This window comes from Cibotium barometz, chromosome 61, assembly GCF_041138505.1.
Source record: "Cibotium barometz isolate CiBa-2024 chromosome 61, ASM4113850v1, whole genome shotgun sequence".
In the NCBI taxonomy this organism is placed as follows: domain Eukaryota; kingdom Viridiplantae; phylum Streptophyta; class Polypodiopsida; order Cyatheales; family Cibotiaceae; genus Cibotium; species Cibotium barometz.
Window position 1 is genome coordinate 7,403,155 of NC_141106.1, and position 11,926 is coordinate 7,415,080.

An 11,926-nucleotide genomic window follows, 5' to 3' on the forward strand; every position below is an offset into this window, starting at 1 on the left:
AGAAGCTGCAAGCCACAAGACTTGGTCATTTAGCAAGCTTGTGGGAAGATTATGATCCTATTCAGATTTTGAAATTCCTTGGCACCTATGATGTAGATTTTGAAATTTCTTGGCACCTAATATGTAGATTTAAATATGGGGATAGTGGAATTGGGAGGTCACACAGTGGAGGTGGCCATTGATAGAGCACTTAGCTTAGAAGCCCTCCAATTACCAACCTCACCCCGATACACAAAACTCACAATGGAAAGCTTGGATTTGAGCAGGTACTTAAGGAATTGGCAAAGGTCAAATGAATCCACAGCTTCCTTTGGCGGTGCTAGATGACATCGAATGTCCAGATGCTCTGCAATCTGTTCTCCTTCAAAGCTAGTAACTATTCCAGTTGGTTTGCTTTAGACTCTTTCGGGCAGTCATTCACCACTCTTGGGTACAACAAACTCCATTGGAACCACCACTTCAAGGATGGAAAATGGCATTTGCCTTGTTGCTGACTTGTAAGCAATCCGAAATGCCCATAATGCGGAGTATAGCTTGTGGTCTGAATTTTTCTGGTTCTCATTAGCCACTTTCTTCAAAAAAAATTGTAAAATCTTATTAGAGGATTCAGCCTAACCATTAGCCTTTAGATAATGCACTATAGATTTCTTATGAATGTTCATGTGCTGTTGAGTTAATCTCTTAATCACTTTATTCAAAAAAAAATATACCCTGATCACTAAATAATTCAATCAAAAAATGTCTACCCTCATCACTAACTAATTTAATCAAAAATTATCTACCCTAATCACTAACTAATTTCTTATGAATGATCATGTGATGTTGAGTTAATCTCTTAATCACTTCATTCAAAAAATGTCTACCCTGATCACTAACTAATTCAATCAAAAAATCAAATCTGGTCATGATCATTTCATAAAGAAACTTTGTCACTAAGCTATCGTTATTATCTCTTAATACATTGGCTTCCACAATAACCCATGGCTACCAGAATATACTTATTGCCAGTTTGTTGAGCTAAAGCTTAAATGGTTTGACAAAATCCAAACCCCGTTTCTGAAAAGGTTCCATCAGGAGCACTAAATTATGTGGCATCAGATCTAGCTGGCTAAGCTACTGACAAACATCACTCTCCAAAAACTTTTCATGCATCTTTGATCACTGTAGGGAACCGTAATTGAGCTTGAAAAATCTCCAGCTTGTTACTTCTCCAGAAAAACGGCCACCAACAACCGACACCTTGATGAGCTTACATCAATATGGCTTGCTACTCATGTGACTATACACACCAGCAAGTTATTTGATCAATGCCCATTTTGTACAATGGGCCTACAATCACCAAAAAGGTTTTACTTCGGAGAGCTAAATGCCTCTGATGATCTATGGTCATGTCTATTGGAAAATTTCCTTCTATCGAGAAAATGAGAATTTCATCATACCAATCCAGAGCCACAGCAATTCAGAACAAATCCGCATTTGGAAAATGATCTGTTACACCTTTCGGGGGCTCCCCACCAGTGTCAATCCAAGACAAAAGCATCAGCCACTACGTGTTGATTATCACGTGTATTTTGAACATTAAATTTAAAATTCTTGCAATATCAACATCCACCTGGATAATTTGCCTGATAAATTAGATTTATTGACAAAAAACACCAAAGCTTGATGATTCACATGAAAAACCTTGTTGCCCAAAAGATAATGCCAGAAATTCTTCACAGAATAAATCATTCGAAGTTCTCAATAGTAGAATAATTCTTTTCTGCTTTCAGCTAGAATAATAAACTGGTCGAAACCATCCATTTTCAAATTCTTACATGAGCAGACTCCCAATTTCCACAATTGATGCATCAACAAATACATGGAAATGGTATGGACCAATCCTGTGGTGGGTGGTTGAACAATTGGAGTGATTCCCAACATCAAATGTAAATACCAAAAGCTTGCTGACATGCATCTAACCATTCATACAGATCATCCTTCTTCATGAGAAGATACATTGGAAAAGCCACATCCACCAAATATGACAAGAATCTATTTTGTCATTTGATCTAACCCAGAAATATCCCTAATTCCTTGATGTTGTGAGGTGCCATTAAAGCTTTGATTACTTCCACCTTCTTGGAATCCACCGCAATTCTGGCCTTTGACACTACATGCCCTAAAAGGATTCCACTAGTTATTGCAAAGGCACATTTAAAGCCAGATTGAGACTTAAGTAGGAAGTACGGCACCTCTCCAGACAGAGTGCTAAAAACAAAATACGCTAAACCATCTTGTTAAATACACTAAAATCATCTAAGAATACTCTCATGAAAGTGACTAAGTAATCATAGAAAATCTCATGAACCATTCGTTGAAATATTGTTGGAGTATTCTTAAGACCAAATGTCATCATAGTAGATGAAAATTCTCCCCATTCTATAACAAAAGTTGTCTTCTCCCAATCATGTGGAGCCATCAAGACGTGATTATATCCACTAAATCCATCCAAGAAAGAATACATCTTATGCCCTATCGTAGCATCTAACACTGAATCTGTGAATGGAAGTGGAAAAGGATCTATCTGAGTTCTAGCATTGAGCTTTCGATAATCTACCACACACTCAAAGATTTCCATTCTTCTTTAGTACAATCACTATCAAGGACAGCCAGGTCACCTTATCCACTAGATAAATGAACCCCACTTTCAAAAGTTTATCAATTTCTTCCTTAACCTGCTTTGCATAATTACGGTTTATTTTGTACTGTTGTTGCTTTATTGAAATAGCATCCTCCTTAAGATTGATATGATGCTGATAAAACTAAGGATTTACTCCCTTCATATCCTTGTAACTCCAAGAAAATACATCCACAAATGGTTTTAATAATTGCTAAAGATTCTTTTTAAACTTTGCATCAAGCTTATTTTACTGACCCGGACCATCTTTTGATTCTTCTCATCTCCTAGATTCATATCTTTTAGTTCATCTACTGTGACTCAATGGATATGCTTCATATCCCTCTCATGATTTTCTTCTACGAGCTTAAACTTCTTCCGGTACACCCGCGTCATCCAAGAGAGTACTCGGGGGATGCTGGGGACTTGGCCATATCAAAAGTTAGACTATAATGGGAAACAATTTTATCCATGCCCACTTCAAAGAGTGATACTAAATCCAAATTTTGGTTAAGAATTTCTTCCTCCTCATCCGCATCTACTCCTTCTAGCCAATTTTTTCCTCCTCATCCGCATCTACTCCTTCTAGCCAATTCAATCCTTCAGCACAAACTGGGCAAACAGATTGTTGTAACATATCATGACACGCCAGCTATACCCAAACTTTCTCTTCTAGTTTCGGATTGTAATCTGATTGGTTGCCTTGTTGTGTTTAATCTTTTCTTGTCTCATCCATGGCCTTCCCAATAGCATGAGGTAAGATCTGGAAATTCCTTCCATTTTCAACACAATGAAAGGTACTGGGAAATCACATCTCGCTATCTTGATTTCAGAGTTCTAGATTAACCCAAGTGCCTTCACTCTTCGCTCTACTGATCTACCATTTGATCAGAAATGGATCTAGTTCCAATTCTCAGGATGCCCAGTTCCCAAAAGCAAGTTTTATCCATGATAATATTGACTCCAAATCCGCCATCAAGGACTACACCTTTAATGGTTTTCCTGTAATGAATCGTAACATCACTCCGAGTGCTAGGAGTCAATGATGTTTGAACCGTCTTTTTTATAAGAACAAAGAGTCTAGATGTCGGCACTTAGCTTTTCATATATACCAGCCTCATATAAAAGTCCATAATCAACTGTGGACTTTATGTACCTGAGAATCCATCTAGCCACATCCAAGTGTGGCTTCCTAGGGGTCCGCATAAATTGACTCACAAGTCCAACAACATAGCTAAAGTCTGGCCTAGTAATTGGTCATGTAGATCAAGCTACCCACTATGTGCCTGTATGTAGTGGGGTCCTCAAAAAGCTCACCTCTATATATGGAAAGCTTTGTTTTCTGCTCTAATGGCACTGAAATAGGATTACAACCTGCAATACCATACTTGGACAACATGTCCAAGTGAAAGATCCATGCCCCCTCTGCCCAACGAATTATGGGATGCTAGCACAGGAAGTAGCAACTTCTTGCGCAGGGCAAAGCTTCCACTCAGGGCCTTGCCCAAGACAAGAGACTAATCCCTCGGTTCATCCAAAACCGAACCCGGAAAAAACTTCCCTCGCCCAGAAAGCATAGGCGATTCCTCCAGGAGAATTATTCTAACGTAGTCAAGGGCCTTAACTTCCCTTTTTCATTCTGACTGAACCCACGGATCACATGGCCGGATCAAGGGAGGAACTTGCACTTGGATCATAGAGACCAACTCTTTTTTCCTCATCATCAAGAGGCACAGCTATTGATTCTTTTCTATAGAATAAGGATTATCCATGATTTACTTCAACTATCGTAACTTAAACAGAATTGAATTTTATTTTAGGAATCCGTCAGTCCAGCCCATCCAATCGCATGGATTAGCCAACCGCCCAACCATTGTATTGATAGGATCCATTATGAAAATTTGGTAATGTTTTGTCCCAGGTACCAGGGAAAAGAGTTCCCAGGTCCCCTAGCCGGTACTCATGCAAAATACAATTTAGACACACCACTTACGCACCCGATATGAAATTGCCTTTTACAGATTCATCTGTCTTTAAAGCAGACTTGAAATGAAACCATAGTTTTTCAAATCATAATCCTCCAAAATATCCAGATCCAATTTCTAACTTTTCCACTTTCCAACCATAAAATCCAATTTCAGTCATTCCTTCCTCAGCGTACCTATGGCATCATTGGCAACCAGAACGCTCACCCTCTGCTCACTCGGGGGCCTTTTCGATAGTTCCTAGCCCATAGTACCTAGGAGTTTAATCACATAAAAACCATATGGACTCTCAGTTGGAGATCAGCAAGATCAACCAACAATATCCATGTAAAAGAGCCATGAACTCTTGAAGACCAGCAAGGCCAATCAACAATATCCATGTAAAAGAGCCATGAACTCATCTGCTGAAGACCAGCAAGGCCAACCAGATTCATGCTCGTGTTCAGAAAACAGCTCCAACTCATTTTTCTTCCCCGAAGCACGCGTGGGTATCTTCGACAACCCCCACAGCCCGAGCACCATATGGTCAGCACCCTCTAGGCTCCTTCGCAGGTCACCTATAGTGCTTCACTCATAGGCCGCTTCCTTGGTCCCTCATCCACCGTACCGGAAGCTCACCATTTGAATCCAACCGAGGCTAGTCAAGACCTCAACCAACCTTGCCACGGGAGACGTCCTTCATTGACTCTTCGTCAGCTGTTGCAACTTTTTCACTTAGGTCCCACGACCTCATTCACAAGATGGTCAAAATTCTTCCCGAGCATTCTTGACATAAAACAATCTTTAAAAAAAATCAAGTTTCACATACAAATACAATTCCAAACAAAATTCCCATCTTTCCTCATCATCCCACATCATTTCTCATCGTCCCATTCCACATCAATTCTCATTACCCCACATTTTCTACATTAATTCACATCCAATCACATCATTCCTATATCAACTCACATCCATTCACATCATTCCTATATTCATTTACATCTATTCACATCCATTCTCATCATTCCTACATTCATTCACACCCATTCTCATCATTCCTACATTCATTCACATCTATTCACATCCATTCTCATCATTCCTACATCCATTCACATCCATTCTCATCATTCCTACATTCATGCATGTCCATTCACATCATTCTTACATCATTCCTACATCCATTCACATCATTCTTACATCCACTCTCATCCATTCTCATTTATTCACTTCATTCTTACATCCATTCTCATCATTCTTACAGTCCTTCACATCCATTCTCATCATTTCTACATTCATTCACATCATTCCTACATCCATTCACATCATTCCTTCATCCACTCTCATGCATTCTCATTCATTCACTTCTTACATCTATTGATATCCATTCTCATGATTCCTACATTCATTTACATCCATTCACAATCCTGGGGCTGTTGCTGCTCTGCTAACCATAATTCTGATTACCTGTTCGGCCACCACCTTGGCCACGTCCTCTACCTCATCCTCTACCTGCACTTGTGTAGAAGGCCTATTGCTCTGAACTATTTTTGTATTGTGAAGACTGTTGATCTTCACCCAAGTTCTTCTCTTCAATGATCAGCATTGACACCAAATCTGTGAAGTTGGGAATGTTCTCCTAAGTCTGAATAGACATCTTGAACGCCTTGTATTCTGGCCCGAGACCACGTAGACACACTTCCACCTTATCATCATTATCAACAAAAACACCAATTTATGCAAGGGATTCCACAATGCCCTTGATCTTCAAGGCATAATCATTCACAGACATATTCTTCTTCTCCACAGTATAAAGCTCATTCTTCAACTGAATCTTTTGTGCCTTAGTGTTAGTTTCATACAACTTTACCAAGGTGTCCCATGCCTCCTTAGGTGACTTGGCATCCTGTATATGCCCAATCATGGTGTCCTGTATACTAATAGAAAACCAATACATGACTTTCCTTGCTCCTTGATTCCAATCCTTGAACTCTTTTACATCTGCAGCAGTTGGATTAATCTTCGATATCTCCTGGTGCCTCCTCATGTTCACCTTCAATGTAGTCCTAATACCCTTTTTCCATCATGAAATTTGTCAATCTAAACCTCTAAGCATGGAAGTTGTTCTTGTCAAGCTTCTTTGCAACAATCTAGTTTATTCCATCATTTAACATCTTGTCTACAACACAAATTTACCAAAAATAGCACTCTTGTTTAACCTACACACAAACTGTTGTATTCTCTACAACAGTACTATACTGCACTCAAACTGTCACAACCAGTGACCTCAATTTGCATACATACACCCAATGGCAACTTTGAGACCTCTTTGCAGTACACACAATGTCTGCACAACCAATCGCCCTCCTTCCTGCAGTTCCAAAAACATAGTTCTGTAGAGAATCAAAACTTACTCGGTAGTGCCCGTGTGAATGCTTGTGACCAAACTGAAAAACGGAGGACCAGACGTGCCCGAAACACGTTTTCGACCCGAAAAACTATGTCCGGGCGCTATAGTTGCCATGTAGCTTTTCTCCTACAAAGAAAGTCCTCAATCGGATTTCGTTGCCAGTGCCTCCCGAAGAGCTCCGACAAGGGTGTAGTAGCCAATACAAAGGGGGAAGAGTAGATGAAGCTCTTACCCTTGTACCGCTTCCTATGCTTCTCTTGCCTGCCGCTCAGCCCTTAGCCCTTAGCATGAACCAGGCTCTGATACCATGAAAAGATGCAGGGGGGAAGAGAGCTTAAGCTCTTGTACACAAAGCCTAGAAGAGAACACACAAGGTGAGAGGTTGAAAATTTTTCTTCTTCTTCACACAACAAAAGAAGTCTACAAAGAAGATAAAGTGACTAACACACATAATAGAGTATATACAAGCGGTCCATAATGTGAACACACTAAGAGGAGTAGGTAGACGTGGACTAGTCAATGTAGTCCAGCTATAGAATTTATGGCGAAGATATGTCAGTGCCAGCTACCAAACCCGCCAGTGATGTAAATGTCAAATGGTCATGCAGGCGCCTCGTGAGTGTTAGCTCATGTTGAGCTTGACATCTCAACAGGTGAGTCGTCTAGCACTATGATTTTCACTGACAACCAAAGCGCATTAGCAGTTGTTGCGAGGAACCCAGTGTTTCATGCTTGCACTAAGCACATTGAGGTGTATTACTACTATGTCACGGAAAGATTCTCTGCAGGGAGTAGAGATCAGCTTAGTCTATGTGCCTACACATGACAACATGGTAAATTTATTCACGAAGGCTCTTCCTCGCTCGTGAAAAGTTCAAAGCTTTTCATAAAGCTTTGGGCTTACTGCCTTTTCAGGATTGATCGGCCATACCTTATACATGTTCACATCATCACTCCAGAGGGGATTTGTACCATTATATGATAGTGATGCGTGTGAACACACTTAGGACCACCGTGGCACTTTTTCCCTCACTAGGAGTTTTTTTTCCCCCGTGCGTATGTACACCCTCTTATCTACTCATTTTGGGGTGCGTACTTATCTTTTGTATGTGGCACACATTTGTTTGTTTTAATCTAGTGAGTTTGTGTGCTCTCAAGCTTCTCTATCTTGTGTGTGTGCATTGTTGCAACCCTAACCCTAATTCCAACATTCCAATTATGTTCACAGATTCATGTTCGTTCGATCACTTCAAGATATTTATAAGTAAAACTGCACAATTGTATGTTTCTTAATTTTGAACTTTACCTTCGAGATATGTCAATCAAAACTGCCAAACATTTGCTATAGGTAACATGGCAAAAATAAACTTAGGAAATACACGCCTACGAAGAAGATGTACTGCAGAAATTAGGACTTTGAGGAAAAGAAAACAACTACTAATGCCAAACTCTTCCACTCACGTGGTAACTTGGAGATGTTAAATATTGAAAGTGCTATTTGGGAAACGGGGGAAGGGCACATTCTCCTATGTTTATTAAATTTCGAGGAGAACTGTGCCCATTCCTCGCCATACTTTGTGTGGCTTTTTTTTTAACTTCACTCACACAAAAGCATGAGAATCCTATGACTTGACGAATGACATGTAACTTAGATTCAAACGTTGGTAATGAATTTGAAATTATCTACCTTGCGATGATGTATCATAAGATCTTTGTCGATGTCCATCGATTCCTCACATCGAGTATAATCATAGGCTTGATGTTCATGCTCGTACAGGTGCAAGCAATAAGAGGATAATGGTACCAAGCATTTTAGTATTTTTTTGACAATCACGACATAAAACAGCGACAAGGAAATTATTATTATTATTTTTTAAGATCTTTGTGCTCATGTGCTGGGATCTTTGTGCTCGTGTGCGTGTGTACTTTTTCATGCTGCTATCAACAGTCATGAGGTTTTGAACCGAGCACCTCATGCCTGAGACTTCAACACCTTTGGCAAGCAAATCGTTTTAATTTATGGACGACCATGAAAAGAAGAAAGATATTTTTGAGCCAAGTAAAATCTGCTGTTGTTCTCCCTAGCCGAGACGTATACCCTCGCCTGACAGAGGAAACCCTAATTAAGTCTTCCCGCCAAAATCCAAACTCTGGTCTGGATGGGTCCTTCCATCGTCTTGACGCAGCTTGCGTCCGGCATCGGGATCCTGGCAGGGGCCTTCGTCTTCAAATCGCTTCTGGAACAGCAGAGCAACTCGATCTCCTCCGCTTTTCCGCGCTGCCCGACCTGCAGTGGCACTCGACGCGTCCCCTGCCTCTGCTCGCGCTGGTCCGACGGGGATGTGGGCTGCCGATCCTGTGGCGGTTCCGGCATGGCGGTTTGCAACAGCTGTGGTGGATCCGGCACGGGAAGGCCCATCCCTGTTTCTCTCCGTCCGGCAAAGGTTCCGTCCACGGAAGACTAGTCTGCCTCAACACCTCCTTCATATATCAAACAGCTCAGGTAGTGTCTCCTACCCTCGTTGATCAGAGTCATCCTGCACTTTCTTTGATCAAGTAAATTTCACATCTCATTTCCCTGCGCAAGGGTACTGGAGTTACATGTATTTCATGTGGTTTAGATGTGGATGTATGTATCTAGAAGACTGAACATTTGTTTAAATCAGAGTCATGTGTATTCTATGTAGTTCTGATGTGGCTAGCCGACCCCAAGCTGATCAGAGCATCACATGGCCATAACACTATTGCCTACATTTTCTTGCATTTTGTGTAACTTCGATGTCAATAGGTGACCCAGACTAAGCGGATGTGAGCATCAATAAATAGGTCCATGGTTTTGAATGCTATATGGCATGCCGCATATTTGATCCGAGGTAGAGAGACGACCTCTGATTTTTGAGGGTTTGCCCAAATATTTTGTAACCGGAGGTCCTGTGTTGTCTATGTGGATTATATGTATCCATGCCTAATTTGAGTAGGTGGAGTGTTGTGTAATACATATGGATTATATGGGCTAAGGGGAGTACTTCCTGAGATTCTGTATTCTGAGTCATGTATGAGTATCTCTGTAGATCAAATACCATGTGTATGGACAACTGTTCTAATAATTGCTTTGTGGTTCATATTAGGGGATCAGCTCTGACTTCGAGCTGTCTGTCTCCTTATTCACACCCATTATGTACTCCATCTTTTCTTGCTTTAGTGCTTTCAGACATCACTGATCATACAGGCAGTACATAGGCCACTTTGTCTAGTTGGGTTTCGGCTTTAAGAGGTGTAGGTTGCTTTGGTAACTCTGGAGTGGATTACATGTGTGCATGTTAGCTACTCAACTTATAAGGTGCCCTCTTGAGCATCTTTTTTCTTGAGAGCGTATGGAATTCTCACATGTACAGTATGTATGTGTACTGTGTGTGTGTGTGTGTGTGTGTGTGTGTGTGTGTGTGTGAATGTATGCAGTATGTATGCATGTGTGTGTATATGCGAGTTTGAAACGCATTTCAAACCAACTATGCTCAAGGGACCAGAATTGACATGATGGCAGTGGTAGCTTGCAGTACTTGCATGTAGGTGTGGACTTCTTGGGCCACAACTTTGATGTGCCTTTCAACACTAGCAATGGTTTGTAAGTGTACTTTCCTTATGCAGTATATACGTAAATGACTTGGAGAGTATGTATTTCTTGATAGTCCTCATGGTTTCCCTGCTTTAGTGCATTCCACGTGAAGTGTCTTTGCAAGTTTTTTTAATCCAAATGGTTGTATGTATCAGACATGATTACTTCTTGGTCACGTGTGTTGTTTTCAAAACCATGGATTCACACATTTCCTTTATCAATTCTTGGCATATGGTAATTCATCATTGTTTGAACCTTCAGATGTAGGCATGCTGATAAATACGCTTTTTTAAAAACAAATATAGAGCTTTGGAAACTGTTTGGAAAGCTCTATAATGTGAGCTCATATTTCAAGTTTTTTTTATTTGGTTTGTGTCACTTTTTAGTTAAATTAAGTAAATCTGGTCGAGTTAAATTAGTTTTTTTCCTAACCTTAGCATCTAACTCCAATTGAGGACCTCTCGATGGGGGTTCTAGAGAAGCATCTAACTCCATTGGACAACCTCTTTATGGGGGTTCTAGAGGTTAAGTTCTTGTCACTGTGTCAATGGCATGTATGCTAGTGTGTGTTTGAAACAAATGATTTTCGTCAAGCATATTATTGACAACTTGAATAATTATTTTCTTGTATCATAATTAAAAGCTGAAAATAATACATCTTTACATTTACAATTTTCTTTCTCAATATATGGTGTCTATTAAGAAGTGTCCATACATGGTGTTTGTTAGGTTGAATCCATCGCCATGCTTCTTCACGCTAACGTTTAGGGTGTCTATTTTTTTAGTTTTTTGCTTTTCTAGGGATTCCTTACAACCTTTTTTCAGCCTTGAAGTTAGTATAAAGCTCACCTAATTAGAGACCTAATCAGAGATTAATACTAATTCAGCCATACCTAAGCACTACTCTAGTGAGTGTCTATGGTTATGACCTAAGTCTCTAGCACAACACTTTAGGTAAAGTAGCCTAAAGCTTATAATCTAATCCCACAAGTAAAATGTTTATTAGTAATTAAAAAAATTTCTTTTCAAACCACACTTCTTTTTTTTTACTATTTTTAGCCACAATTTCTTTTACTTCTTTTTCCATGCAAAGTCCTACCACGTGGAAACCAAGGTATTGATCTCGGCCTCATTATGAAATCCAACCTACACGTTGTGATTCTTCGTGCAATTATTATAAGCTCTTATCTGATATAGTTTTACATTTTCTCTTTTTTTAATCCTTGGCTATCTTGCATAAGAATGATCCAAATTAGAGTTAAAATATCCAATTTTGCTTT

General features: G+C 40.0%; 1 protein-coding gene across 7 annotated transcripts; it reads left to right on the top strand.

Moving 5' to 3' along the window:
* The first annotated feature begins 8,999 nt into the window (after positions 1 to 8,999).
* Positions 9,000 to 10,800, top strand: LOC147604511 (uncharacterized). 7 transcript variants are annotated; one of them, XR_015265352.1, is made up of 3 exons: positions 9,001 to 9,533; positions 10,233 to 10,370; positions 10,588 to 10,800. XR_015265352.1 is itself a non-coding variant. In XM_086794896.1 (2 exons), exon 1 carries the CDS (start codon positions 9,190 to 9,192, stop codon positions 9,493 to 9,495), a length of 306 nt encoding a protein of 101 aa, XP_086651022.1. In that variant the 5' UTR covers positions 9,000 to 9,189; the 3' UTR covers positions 9,496 to 9,533; positions 10,575 to 10,800. The 7 variants fall into 7 exon arrangements, 5 of the variants coding, with proteins under 5 accessions (XP_086651022.1, XP_086651023.1, XP_086651021.1 ...); XR_015265353.1 differs by having other exon boundaries at positions 10,242 to 10,370; XM_086794896.1 differs by lacking the exon at positions 10,233 to 10,370 and having other exon boundaries at positions 9,000 to 9,533; positions 10,575 to 10,800.
* Positions 10,801 to 11,926: the final 1,126 nt, after the last annotated feature.